At 33.5% G+C, this 15322-nt stretch overlaps 1 protein-coding gene across 1 annotated transcript in view; it reads left to right on the forward strand.

Annotated features, from left to right (window-relative positions):
* The window catches only part of LOC149418311 (peptidylprolyl isomerase domain and WD repeat-containing protein 1), a 37996-nt gene extending 24263 nt beyond the window's left edge, over positions 1–13733 (forward strand). Inside the window, exons 7-9 of the mRNA XM_089638733.1 lie at positions 4298–4486; positions 6825–6976; positions 11303–13733. Of these exons, the coding sequence (XP_089494859.1) occupies positions 4298–4486; positions 6825–6976; positions 11303–11446 (485 nt within the window). The 3' untranslated portion in view covers positions 11447–13733. The remainder of the gene's footprint in view (positions 1–4297; positions 4487–6824; positions 6977–11302) is intronic.
* Positions 13734–15322: the final 1589 nt, after the last annotated feature.

Raw genomic sequence — 15322 nt, forward strand, 5'->3', positions numbered from 1 at the left:
CCAAAGGAAATGGAAAGGCGAAACAGCTATCGTAAGATAATATAAAACGAGTTACACTTTATAATAAGGAATTCCAGTAAACATTTAAAAAAAAATATATAATAAAAAGTTTGCATTTTTCAAAGCCTACCAAAAAGATCGAAATCTGATGACGTGAAGTCATACGTTCCTCCCACTCGGGTTAATACTTGGTTTTAATCGTTTTTAAGTGACGATTTATTAATTCTACAAATATTATAAAACTTATATATTCAAAATCAGCGTTTGTTGATCTATGTTTTTTTATCCATAATATTTTTCACTTAAGTTCGTAAATAATATAATAATTAACACTTATGAAAAATTAGTTGCTAAAAATGATATTGTTAATTCTGAATTTTAAATATGAGATCGACAAATCGACGTTTAGCAAATAGTTCCCAACGGTCAAGTTGGTTAAGACGCCTGTCCCGGTAAGACTAGAGAACCTGGGTTCTATTCCTAGTTGTGATGGTTATTTTTTTTTCTGTGCCTTGTTCTGTTTCATGTTTTGTTTAGATTTATTAGTATTATCTTCTTCTTCAATAAAATAAATAAATGATCGATTTTGATAAATTAAACATATTTATCTATCTATATAAATAAAAATGCAAATATTCGTTTGTTCAAAATCTTAAATACTCGGAAAGTTTTTCACCGATTGCTTTGAAATTTTGACACAACTTTACATTCAAATACGCGTATGTTTTTATGTACCTATATTATATAGATGCCACCTGTGACAGGTAAAAACAGCGCCATCTGTTGGACGCAAAAGCAACATGCAATATTTATTTATTTATTGCATCTCACTATACATAAAACAAGTTTTTTTTTCACATAAAAATCAACCTCACTAGGACGAAGCCTGTATCGAGGTTAACAATTTACATTTGATTGAAGCAAACATAAGAGTAATCACAAACATAAAATAATTCTACATACAAACGCAAAATATTTTAAAATTAAAGAAAAAATAAGTATTAGATGTGTTACCAGATGGGTAATTTGACAGTATATTGACTATTGTTTCTCTATCTGCACAAACATACTGAGCCACAGCAACATATGGCGTGGTACAGCTATTCAATTAATAAAATTGGCCAACTTATCAATAGAATATTGTATAACTATAATTCAATGAAAACCTACAAATGCAAACGTACATAATAATAATATTATATTGTATGAATGAAAAATTTGCCCTAATTCTTTGGGCTAGAAATTCATTCTCCAAAAATAAAGCCCCATCTGATAAAATAATTGATTTTTTCCCCACCCCGCGCATGTCATGGCAACACTCTCTTTGATCAATAAACCTGAAATTAACAAACAGGTACCTGCCTACTTATATTCTGACCTTTACAACATTTCACAGTTTAATGCTCACCTGCCCATGTGAATTTGACAGAACAAGTTGTTTGATTTTTTTACCCTCTAAGTTTTGTGTTTAACACCACTGGTGTTTTTAGTTTATGGTCGTGAATAATATGATAACATACCGACATGCTCACAGCCAGCCCGAAAAGCTAGTCATACTTATAGTTTAATGCTAATTTCATTTCACAATGCAGGACAATAGTAAGCCACACATGTCAGAGTGAAATAATAACTGACTCCCGCGTTAGTCTGCCTCTGATACTTGGCAGAGTTATTATGAGAGTGCTGCCAAGTTTTGTACACATCTATCGGATGAATTGTAAAAGTGAAAACACAGACCATCGCATGTGTACCGTTTATTTCCATGGATGCAGTGTTTGTTGTGACATGTACTAGTCCATGTATAGTGAAGTTTATCATATATAAGTCTTTGTATAATGGATTTATTCCGTTGTGGTTGCTGCAAAAGAAAACCTTTAGGCACCTTCGATGTGACTTTAGAAGAATTGCAAGATGAGCAAACATGTATGAATAAATAATAATTATTGTGATTATAAATGTGTATACAAAAATTAATACAATAGTGTGTCAGCAATGTTTCTTCAGTTGGTTTACAATTTTAACGGTTCGTTTCTGATTGAGCTCTTGATTTCCTACTTTCTCTCGAATTATTTACAGTTGATTTGCTCTGAAGAAAAAGAAAGTTTTCATTGTTTAAACTGCGAGTTTTTTAAATTTGTTTACATCGCAATTAAAATCACGCTGTCTGTAGTTGGAATATGGCACACCCAATCGGTGGATGTTGTGAGGCAGAAGGAAGTTGGGGAGGGGAAGAAGTTTTGGAAAGTTCCTGGCTATTCGAATCTTGTTAGTAAACATAGCGAAAGACATTTTTTCCCTCTGGAAGAAAGTTTATACCTATATTTTTTTTTTATTTGCATTAAAACTAAAATCTAGTTTAGTTTTAAAAAGATAATACAAATCAGATCTTGTTACTAAATATAGCGAAAGACATTTTTTCTCTCTGGAAGAAAGTTTAAAAAAAAATTCAATTTGAAAAACTAAAAGCCTTAATTCAAACCACTTTTTTAGGTCCATTGTCAAAGGTTTTACCGCTTTGCCACAGAACTCGTCATCGGTACAATTTATTAAACAAAGAAACTTTTTCGCTTCTTTGTAGAATGGGTGTGCTTTTCCAATTATTTTCCTGTTATCAGTAATTCTTTACTCCTTAATCATACTTCGTAAATCTTATGATGAATTATCTACAGTAAAATGAATCATAATAAATGATCGTTTGTTGAAACAGTTTATATTATTCTTTGTGCTGGTTGCATAAAAATAAACCAGAATGATTCGTTCAGTGACCTACTGAAAACCATCTGAAGAATGTAAACTGAATTTATTTTTAAACGCACCGTTTTAGCGGTTTGCTGAATTTCCATCAAATTTCAATAAAATGCACCCACAACTCTAAAAGAATCAATCAATTTAAACAAATTGTCACATTTTTAGAAATTTTATTATCTATTTAAAGTTTTTATACATGCATCGTGAGTTTATTGAAAAATTTACGAGTTTAATAGTTGGCAATCTTTCAAATCTATCGCTATTAGAAGTTGATGTTAGGGTGATTTACGAAATTAATGTGCTGAAAGTTTAATAGTCGTTAAGCCTATTAATTTTTCAATTTTCAATCATTGTATTGAGTACAGGATCTCATTGTTTGCTTTTTTATTTATATTTATTATGTTCTTACCTTCTATGTTGCATAAAGTTAACGTTATATATGCTCGTAAGAACTGTTTATTATTTACACAATTTGCATTTGGAACTTTTAACTTGAAATATACTTATTATATACCTACTTATAAGCATTTATTGTTTACCTCATCTATCTTAACCCTTCAGGCCTTGGAAGGACATTACTAGCCACAAACATTATATTCCATTATTATAGCCTCTGAAGGACAGATCTGACCAGGGCATCAGTGATATGTTCGTCATTGGAAAGATAAATAATTATTCTTCACAGTTTTTATCAAATATTTATACACTTTTGTATGAATAAAATTTAAAAAAATTGTCACATTCATGATTACAAATCGGTGGCATTTTTTCATTGACAGTTGAATGTCAAAAATGTAAAAACAATGAATGTGTTGAATGTGTTTGTTTTTCTGGCCTTGTAGCAATTAACAGAAACAAGTCTGTGAATTTGTCATTTCAGTGTTTGCGACTTTAGTTAAGAGGTTATTTGTATATACAGGTGTTAAGGAACTCACTTAACCAGTTAACCGTTACTTTAACCAGTGATTACTGACATTATTTTTAGTTAAAAATGTAGATGAAATTTTGGTAAGCCAAAGAATAGCTTAAAAAAAATATGTATATTTGTTCCATTAGTTGCAAAGAACTCAAATAAATCCCGGTGAAGCACTCAATGGTTGATTTGGCTACTTCTATCTAAGGAAACATATTCTTTTAATTCATCTGCAATTGCTTTCCATTTATCCAAATTCTTTGCGGTTGATATTTACCACAAATTACCACATCTTGACTGGAATGATTCACCAGCCTCTGTGTTTCTTCCTGTCTATAAATTATTCTCTTCAAGACCCAGGTTCAGTCCTTCCTTTCCTCATAAAGACCCTCCACACAGCATACTCAAAGAAGACTTATGCGGAGGGAAACGATTTCCTACAGAGCCTCCTGGAGAAGTTATTAAAACGACAACAAAAAACACTGTTTTTGTGGAACATGTTATTTTCTGCTAACTACTTAGTTAGATACGTAAACTTATATATATGTCTGTTTCGACAGTCTTCACATGTACATCTATTATAATAACTCCCTACAGTTGGCAATAACTCAACCCTTCCATGTTCTCATGTTGCAGGTGTCCAGCGGCTGTACGACAAGGCCATCCTGCACACGGAGCTGGGGGACATCCACGTGCGCCTGTTTGGCAAGGAGGTGCCCAAGACAGTGGAGAACTTCAGCGTGCATAGCAGGAACGGCTACTACAACGGACATGTCTTCCATCGCGTCATAAAGGGGTTCATGGTGCAGACGGGTGACCCAACTGGTAACTTTATATTACTTCTGCCCAATTTTATATACTAGTTAAATCGTAGTTCTCGATATACCAAGATGAAATCTGACAGAAGAGAGAAGAGTCGAACAATTCGGTCTTGGCACACACTCCTTACCTCATTCACATTCATACATAAGCTTCTGTTATTCTGGTTCACTTGATCGTGCCATGTCTTCCTCGGGCGTCGCCGACTACTTCTACAATTCACATTCGTGCCATATATTCTCCTTACACTCCTTTCTTCCTTCATTCCCTCTAGATGCCCTTGATAATTTCCTTAACACATCCATCAGTTCCAATTTTGAAAAATGTAAACCGTTATACGCACATATTCACAAATGAAATTATATTTTAGCAGCGGAAACCTGTGAAAAATCACAGGATAGTCTGAATTCTTAACAAATCAGTAATAATTTTGAAAATGACACTCTTTTAAAATATTATACTATAGGTACATAGTTACTTTACCTCTTATATGAATTCTTCACACAGTCAGTTCCAATTTTGAAACTGACATTTAAATTTAAAGTGAATTTGAGTTCATTGAACCAGAGTTACGCAGGACATACGGACATCTGAAATTAGTATTTTGATAATAGATATATAATATAAGTAATTTTTTACATGATTATCGACTAGCAGACTATGCACGCATTACGTTAGTATAAATGTGATGTGTATTATGTTTGATAAATGAAAATAAATTAGATAATTAGTAATAGTAATGGATTCTTACAACCAATTACTTACTATAAATTATTATGTTACTTGACTTTTGAGGTAAATGAGATTTTTGTGAGGAGTGGCATGGTTCCTAAAATGACTTTTTGAAAGTTTGGCTTACCTAGAAGATGAAATGGAAATGCGATAAATCTCAATATACCACAATTAAACTTCTTTTTGTAAAACCGCACAAAAGTCCCAACTGTCTAACTGCCAGTGAGACTATGGCATCCCCAAATGGGTATGTTGTGAGGCTGAAGGTATAGGGGAGGGGAAGGAGATGGGAGGAGGAAGGTGGGAGGAGGAAGGTGGGGAAGTACCTTACTATTCAGATCTGGTCACAAAACGAGGCCAATGTCATTTCAAGCAATGTTTACTGAGAGTAATTCCACTCTGGAACGTGGCACAAATATTAAATATATTATTTTAACCTCCGGAAAACCGTTGACAACCGTGCGCACCAGTGACAAGAATTATTCTTGCGCTGCTGGCATTGGAATTTCGCCCTAGCTGGAATTTTTTGATATGCGATTTAATGCATGTATGCCATGAGAAAATGCATAGAAATTTTTAACAAAATCGCTTGCACTTGAAACACTTAAGAGGTCATTTTTGATTTTCCTCAAAAGGGTCTGGTGTTCCAAAGGTTAAATTAGTGTATTGTGAGACAACAAAAATAAAATGTATTTGCGCACCCTGGGATTTGAACCCACTACCTCCGGCTTGCTAGTCGAGAGTCTTACCCCTTGACCACGGAGGCAGTCTCTTATCTCATCTCATCTTCTCCGCCTTATCCAATTCCGTCAAGAAGATTGCAATCCAGATAATCCTGATTCATTAAAATCTGGATCGTTTATTACTAACTATGGTTGTGTAAAACTTATCACAGAAAATATTTTTTATTACCTCTTTCCATAATATACTTTTTTTTTAAATGTACATTCAACAAAATTGCGTTACTTATTAATTAAAAACGCAAATAGTATAAAAAACACTCACAACCCCATTAAAACGTGTGTATGATTCTTATCAATATAATAAAAAATATTATTTATTCTTTTTTTAAAGATTAAATCCTTAAAAGAAGTAATATAATATTTTTTTGGAAACCAAAACCAAACACTTTGTGTTGTGACGTTATATGTAAAATAAAATTCATTAACTTTGTTTTATACCACTATTTATTAATATTTGTATTGTTGGCCTGGTTTTTCTTTGATTCAAGCTTCATTAATGCTTAATACAGATGGCCTAGCCCACACTTGTGTTTTGTGGTTTTAAGTAAAAAGAATTATGTACGTATTTTGTAAAGCATTGTGCCACATACGCCACACTTTTAAAAAGGCAAAAACCGAAAAGACAAGCATACAGATACAAAATGTATCTTGTAGCTATATAATAAATATGTATAGACAATTTATTATTTTAGAAACAAACAGTACATAGATAAAATGATTAGTAAACATTTTACCAAGTTTTAGAAACTCAAAGATCTACCTGTGAAATATCTGGTGAGTGCTTACGATATACATTTTAGTTAGGTTAGGTACATATGTCTGTTAAAGTTAATTTCTTCTACATTACCGTTACCATTCTGAAATTGCAGGCACTGGCACGGGAGGCGAGAGCATATGGGGCGGGGAGTTTGAAGATGAGTTCCGGCCGGCATTGAAGCACGATCGGCCCTACACGCTGAGTATGGCAAACGCGGGGGCCAATACCAACGGGAGCCAGTTCTTCATCACACTCGCACCTACGGTATGTATCCATTAAAATATAATTTCATCATCTTCCATCTCTTGTCCTACTAGTGTCAGGGACAAGTTATACAAATTGTTAAGTTCAGGTTTATCCAGTGATCTACATCAGCAGCCTCTAAGTTGCTTTTCCCAGCTTTGTCTTTTTTTTTTTTTTACAGTAATACCGCATAAGAGTCCCAACTGCTCCCGTCTGGAGCCAGTGAGACTATGGCATCCCCAATTGGGGTATGTTGTGAGGCTAAAGGTATTGGAGAGGGGAAGGAGATGGGAAAGAGGAAGATGGGGAAGTACCTGGCTATTCAGATCTGGTCACTAAACACGGCTAAAGCCATTTCAAGCAACGTTTCAATTCTGAATGGTGGTCTTACACCAGGGCGATACTGAGAGTATCTTCCACTCTGGAACGTGCCGCAAATATACTATATATTATTTTAAATTAATTAATTGTGAAATAACACAAATTAATTAAATAAAATTTATTTGCGCACGCCGGGTTCGAACCCGCGACCTTCGGATCTGTAGTCAAAAGCGTATACCACTAGACCACGCCGGCCGTCACAGCCAAATGGAAATCTTTCCTCTGCAATTACCACCAGTATTTTATGTGGAAGTCAGTATTCTTGCATTGACTTGACTGCCCAAGTCACCTCAGAAGAATAGCACAGGTTCGATGCTAAGCATAATATATCTACATCTACACAGCATCTCCAAAGATGATGTAAGCCTTGAGCGAAGTTATTTTTCTCAGGGTCTCCTCTGTGGAGCTAATGTAAAAAAACAAACAAAGTATTATGTAACTTTTCATGTTATGAAAACATTTTTTTATGCAAATTCTTGCAAAGTGCTGAAATGGGGGGTTCCTCTCTAAACCCCAATTTAAATTGGTTGTATGCGATTAAGATTAGGAAGCACAAAACAATAATTGCTCTTTGGACAGATTATACAATAATTTGCTATATTTGTTGTTATTACAAAATGTATTTAAATTTAGGTTGGGGTGTTTTAAACTCCATCACATTAAATTTGATGATCATCAAATCGACGATCAACGCCATTTTGAATTTTCGACATTTGAATGGTCCCTATATGCGGATTCTTGGTCCATTTTAGCCTTTGATCAAAATGTGAACAACCAACAACTATAACGACATGGTCGTTATGCTTGACAGCTGATAATAATTTGATCAAAAGCTGAAACAGGCCGAGAATCAGCGCTTACCAGAGACCCTAAAAAATTCATAATGGCGCTGTTCATATTTGACATTTATCAAATATTACGGAGTTTGAAAAGCCCCAACCTTAGTCTGTGAATAATTTATTTATTTTTTAAATAATTTCTCATTAGGTTATGTAGTTTTAAATATGTATTCTTAGAAATAATTATATGGGTGAGGGTCATTTAGTCATAGTAATATGAACTCAAGGCCAATTATTAATCTTGTCCCATGAACTGGTCCATATAAACACAATGTTAATTATGATAGGAAGCTATTTAGATACATATAAAGCTACCACACCCGTGACTTGAGTGATGTTTTTACTACACACACATATTTGGGCGGGTACTGTGTTACGTAATGCCCGTTTATTTTAATTTGAAAATTTCACATGTTGCACTTTTGGTGGATAGTTCATCGCACACACAAACATGCTAGAATAAAACATTGTTATTATTGTTATTTCCATATCACGTGAATAATAATAATATTTGGATAGCTCTGTTTTTGTGCAAAAACACCTCACGGGCGCTGTACAAATATATGATACATTTCTACAATTATCTATCTATAGACTAGTCAAACTATTACCAATTTATGGCTAACAGATTGTATCGACCCGTTCGTCGGTCACCAATACAAAGCCATATGTACAATGCATTTGATTGATGAACGTGATGCTAGAATGTACTTTTCCGAATTTATGTCCGGCTTAAATCTTCCCCACAGGAAAAACTAAACCCTTCCACACACTTTTCCACAAATGATCATCTAGTCCAGTGATTCCCAAAGTGGTCTATATCGACCCCCAGGGGTCTATGACAACTTGCAAGGGGTCTACGTCAGCGAAAAAAATAATTGGTGGTCCATAAAATGAAAATGGGGGTCCACGATAGTGGATCTCAACATACACTGATAGTACCTATTTACTTACACTTAACCGACACTAAAGGTGAATCAATATTTCATGTTTTGAAGGATTACTTCATTGAAAAAGCAATCCCTTTATCAAATATAATGTCAGTAGCTACAGATGGAGCACCTGCCATGGTTGGACATTATCGTGGATTTATAAGCTATTTAAAACAAAATGTGCCAGGGGTGTTAGCAATACATTGTGTCATCCATCGACAACATTTAGTTGCTAAAAATTTGAGTGTTAGATTACATGAATCTCTTCAATTAGTCATTGATGCAGTAAACCGAATCCGAAGCAACGCGTTGAATACGCGGTTATTTGCGCAGTTGTGTGAAGAAAATGACAAACACTTTCATCAATTACTCCTTCACACTGAAGTACGCTGGCTGTCGAAAGGCTAATGTTTGACAAGATTTTTTGCACTTTTTGAGACTATTTTAGAATTTCTGGATACTAAAGATAAAATTTTAAAAGACAATTTAATGAAGTGGAAAACAGACCTCGCCTATTTAACAGATTTGTTCACAAAATTTAATATGGTTAATTTGCAGTTACAAGGCGACAGTCTAAATTTGATTAAAACAAAGTCCATCTTATCAGCGTTTCTTGCCAGAGTTAAACTAATGAAGCAAAATATTGGACGGGGCGAATTTTCCCAGTTCCCCAATTTGTCACAGACAAACTGCCAGGAAGACGACGTTTCAACCTACGTTCAACATTTAAATGCCCTCTATTCAGATTTTGAAACTAGGTTTAAGGATGTTTTGACTATGGTAATACCACCGTGGATAATTAACCCATATGGTGACATAGAAGAAACGAATGTCATAAAACAAGAGGAACTGACTGAAATAAGTACAAACGAAGAACTTAAGGTTCAGTTTAAGCACGGATATCAGCACTTCTGGCTGCAAAAAAACATACCCGTTACTTATCCCGTATTATGGAATAAAGCGAGGAAATTTTTAATTTCCTTTCCATCGTCATACCTAGTGGAAAGGGGGTTCAGCGATGTTACCAATCTCCTAACGAAAAAAAGAAACAGACTGGACATCATTAGCCGAGGAGACTTAAGATTAAACCTTACAAAATTGACTCCAAATGTTGATAATTTATTATTAAAGCATCAGGTTCATCCTTCCCACTAAAAACATTTACTTATTGCTTAGTTTATTTTATATAACAGATACAAAATTTTATTTTGAGTAGTTTTAATTTAAATTCAATTAATAAATGTATAAAACTGAACATCTGTTTTTACTTTAAGTTTTTAACACTAAACTTCACTACAGTTAGAAATTTACAAAAAAATCAATATCAGGTAAGTAGGGCTAACTAACTAACTAACCATCACGCCGTTTCCCCGCAGGGGTAGGCAGAGAGGACGGACCGCCAAACAACTCGGTCTTGGCACACACTCCTTGCCTCATTCACATTCATACATCGTCTCATACAAACTCTTCTATTATTCTGACTCTTGACATGGCCCGACTCGAGTATCTGATTCACTTGATCGTGCCATGTCTTCCTCGGGCGTCCCCGACTTCTGCTACCATTCACATTTGCATCATATATCCTCCTTACACTCCTATCTTCGCTCATTCGCTCTACATGCCCAAACCATCTAAGCGTCCCTTTCTTAATCTTACTCATTACGCTTACATCAGCCTTGCACTCTTTGCGGATCTCCACATTCCTCACACGATCAAACATGGTTTTACCACACATACGCCTCAGGGATCTCATTTCAACAGCATTTAATGAGTGGAAGGGGGTGCATGGACCAGATCTTCTCATTGCGTATGCTCACTGAGAAGTTTCTGGTAAGTAGGGGGTCTACCAAAAACAGAAAAACATGGCAAGGGGTCTACGACACAAAAAAGTTTGGGAACCTCTGATCTAGTCAATCCACATTATGCAAGTGCATTATATAAGCATAATAAATACAAAACAATACAAGAACAACACTTCAACTCACCAGAGATCAAATGGGAAAATAATTCACCGACTCCAGATATTTTCATATCAGAGGGTTCGGCTCGGTAGAAGTCCTAACTGGACCTATATATCCTACTGATCCCTAAATATAAATATTTTTAAAATCTTTCGTAATCCTACATGTATTTAAAATGACTAATTTTTGCATTTTTATACCATTCTAAACTGTTTTGTTTCCGTATGTTTCCAGCCCTGGTTAGACAACAAGCACACGGTGTTCGGCCGCGTGGTGAAGGGCATGGAGATAGTCCAGAACATCAGCAATGTGAAGACCAATCCCAAAACAGACAAACCGTACGACGATGTTCGGATCGTTTCTGTCACGGTCAAGTGATTCTACACTCGCAACGTACAGAACAGGAACAAACTCTCAAAATATGCGATTTCGAGGTCAAGTGTATCGTCACCAAAATGGATTTTTGTGATCATTCACAGTGTAATGTATAAAAGTTTTAGCCTATTCATGATGATGTTTTCTTTCTGAAGCAGGTTTTGATTTTAAATAATGTATAAAAATAGATACTGCTCTATTAAATCTTTAGTAGTTGGCACTATCACATATAAAATACTATATTAATTCACCAATATTGATTTTTGTAATATTTAGTGTGAATAATGTCATTGTTTAAGCCATTTTGTTTGTAAAAAGTAATGTGTATATTGAAACTCTTTTATAAGTTTTTCAAGGGCCAGGAAACCTAAAACATAGGATAAACTGGCTCATTTAACAAATTCAGTCTTTAAGGGACCGTAAAAACAAAACTTCAAAAGTATGGAAAACATATGACTATAATTATGGTTTAATATTAATATCAAATATCTCAAGAACAAAGTCAGTGTCCCCAAAATCACCTCCTTCTTCAGCCAACGCTTCAGACAGCATCACAGGCCAGATGTGTCACATCACAGTACATTAGCCAACAAATGTTGGCTAATGAAGGAGGTAGAGCAACATGGCATAATACCCCAAAAACAAATCACTGTAATACTTTTGGCCGTGAAAATTTCAAACCATTAAGTCGATAATGTTACCAATAATTATTTATCACCCAATTTGTGTTTATTGTAACATTAAAAAAAATATACACTGTTACAAATTGTTTCCAAAACATCGACAATTCATTTTATAAAATTACTATCTAGCATGTTTGGATTTAAGAATATACCCATGAAAATGTAATGCCGGATGCCGTAGCCATAATACATGTCGGCACGCGACTTGTTCAAATATGTGCATAGCCCTGAGGCTACGCCGGCACACCAGAGGTTAAGCTTTGAGTATCCAATCAATACTTAGGAAAGAAATGAAAAGTGTTAGAAAATGGCAATTGGATTGATTATATGACAACCTCTACAAATTGTAATGAAATATTTTTGAATGTTCCAAATCACATGTGCATTATGAAAGGGTTAACAATATCAAAAAGCATTGTTTTTTGTATTTAAGTTCTTGCAAGTTATAAATATGTTGAATAAGATTATTGTTCTTGACTGAATGAAATAATTTCACGCAAAGAAGTTTATCGTAATCTTAAAGTGATGAAGAAGGAATTATGTATTGCTAAAATTACCACGAAATTGCCTTATCTTTATGACATTGTGTGACTTGCGATAATTTCACAGTTATATTGAATTAAAATACCTAACCGGATTTCAAACTGTATATTATATATATTTTTTGCAATCATAATCAGTGTATGATTATTAAATATATTATGAAAATTTACTCTCTTCAGAAATTCTCATTTTTTGGCCCAGCTGTTTGGCAGAAATTGTCACTCTTTGACCCAGTTGTTTTGCAGAAATTCTCGCTCTTCGGCCCAGTTATTTCGCAGAAATTTTCATGTGACAAAGTCATCAAATTCGGCCATTCCGCTCCATTTTCTTCTATTGACAGTAGAATGGTTCCCGTTAAATGCCTATTCTAAGTCCGTTTAAGCTTTTGAACAAATTGTGATCAGCAGAAGTGGACAATTATCACGTTGTTAAGCTTTTCAGCTATTACAATAAATTGATAGAGAGCTGAAGTGCATCTAGAATCGGAGTTTAACAGGGACCCTTTAAATGCAAAATAAAACAAAATTTTGCCATTTGATGACAATGTTAACTGGGCATTAATATTTTTTTATAACGGAAATAATTTTGGTTAAGTTCAATTTGTCATCTTGTAGTAATTTACTATGTGACTACATTTAAGTTTTCAGTATTTTGAATTGATTTTTACATAAATGTTAACCATTCGATAATCAAACTGAACTATGAGTCAAAATTTGGCTTACGCAATATTGGTGTAACCGATACATAAAATACTTAAATTTAAGAAGTCTATTTTCATGTAACCTTGGATAAGTATTGAACAATCAAATGTGACATTCCGGGTTGTAAAATAATGGTGAAAGGGAAATGAATAGACTAAATGTTGCCTTTTACTTAGCGTTTGCTCAGTTTTCTTTGAAGAAAGTGCATAATTTATTATTTTCAGTTTTAATGAAAATATATATTTCGTCAGAGCTAAGCGTCAATCTAATACATATACATTATAATCTACGCGTTCATAGATGGCGTAAATTTAATTATTTTATGAATAAAATTTAAGAATATTATTAGGAATTATTTATTAGCACGTGTGTGTTCATTGTGAATTAATAGTAGTTCTGTCCATATAAAAACTAATTCTTTCAAGAAAGGCATAAGAATATAATATTGTAAGCGTGGTTCAAATAATTTGTCTCAATATTTTAGAGCATAATTTTCAATGAGTATTTTAATTAAATAATTAAATTAACTCCATCTATGAACGCATAGATTATAACGTATGTCGCGTTTAACCTTAAGGTTAAACGTAACGCTCGTTGTATTCTACGTGTTCACAGATGGCGTTAATTAATTAATTTTGTTTAAATACGCTTTTGCAAGGTATTGCTTTACAATATTAAGACAAATCATTTGTTTGCGCCTGTATATACGCAATATGAATATGAATCAATAGTTTTGTTCGTTTAAAGACTTAATTCTTCCGAGAAAGGCACACAAATACAATATTTTACCGATGATTCAATCCAATATTGTATTTGTATGCCTTTCTCGATAGAATTGAGTTTTTATATGGACAAAACTATTTATTCATATTCATATTGCGTATATGAGGGCGCAAACAAATAATTTGTCTTAATACTGTAAAGCAATACCTTGCAAAAGCGTATTTAAACAAAATTAATTAATTAACGCCATCTGTGAATGCGTAGAATACAACGAGCGTTGCGTTTAACCTTAACATCTTTCTGCACAATAACATTATGTAGTTGCAAAAAGAAGCCAATGAATTTATTAAAACAATATACATATTTCATCATAATACCTTTTTATATTTACTGTTCTTTATTAAGGCCCCGTAGTAACCATTCGAAGATGGTTTGGATGGATGGAAGGGAGATATGTAAATACGAATGTTAGAGGGAGCAAGCTAATATTAAAAAACGATAATAATTATTTGAAAATAGTGAAAATATTTAATAAAACACGACTCGTTTGAAATAGAGCAAAAATATCTCAACAAATGCTTTAGTTGCATTTAAAGATACACTTTGAATTATTTCATGCTTGTAACATATTAAATAACATTAAAAAAAAACATGTTTTAAATAATTTTCGCAGCTTTGTGATTTTTCCTATTGAGGGAATTTCATATAATTAACATTTCGGCATAACAAATGTATGGATATTATCTTTAAAAAGAACTTTTTTTTTTGAACTTCAAACTTAAAGAGCTAACGAGAAACTTGTTATAAATGGGTAGAAATTGGGCATGCGTGGGCAATGTTCCGCATTATAATGTGACGAATTGCAAAATGATATTTTGTAATTTTTATATGAATTGTTGAATACATATTTACTATTGAATTATTCTAAAATTTTACCAGATTTTGAAAAATTATATTAATTATCTTTTATTACAATTTATTACACAGGTATTTAGAAGCCTTAATCATCATCTTACAAGAGTATCCAAGTGTTTGTAAAAGTAGTGATTTGAAAAGCAATGCAGTAATTTGGCTTATCGTCACTGAATTGATAATTATTAGAAATGTAATCTATACTGACTTGAAATAAACCTTCCTCGAAAGAATAGGCTCCAGAAAGGCAATTAGCTGTTCAAGAAAGAAGTTCAGTACTTAATTGAAAATGTTTGATCAACCTGAAAGAAGGAAGT

This window comes from Hesperophylax consimilis, chromosome 13 (assembly GCF_061612785.1).
Source record: "Hesperophylax consimilis isolate HC1 chromosome 13, BYU_Hcon_1.0, whole genome shotgun sequence".
NCBI classification, from domain to species: Eukaryota; Metazoa; Arthropoda; class Insecta; order Trichoptera; family Limnephilidae; genus Hesperophylax; species Hesperophylax consimilis.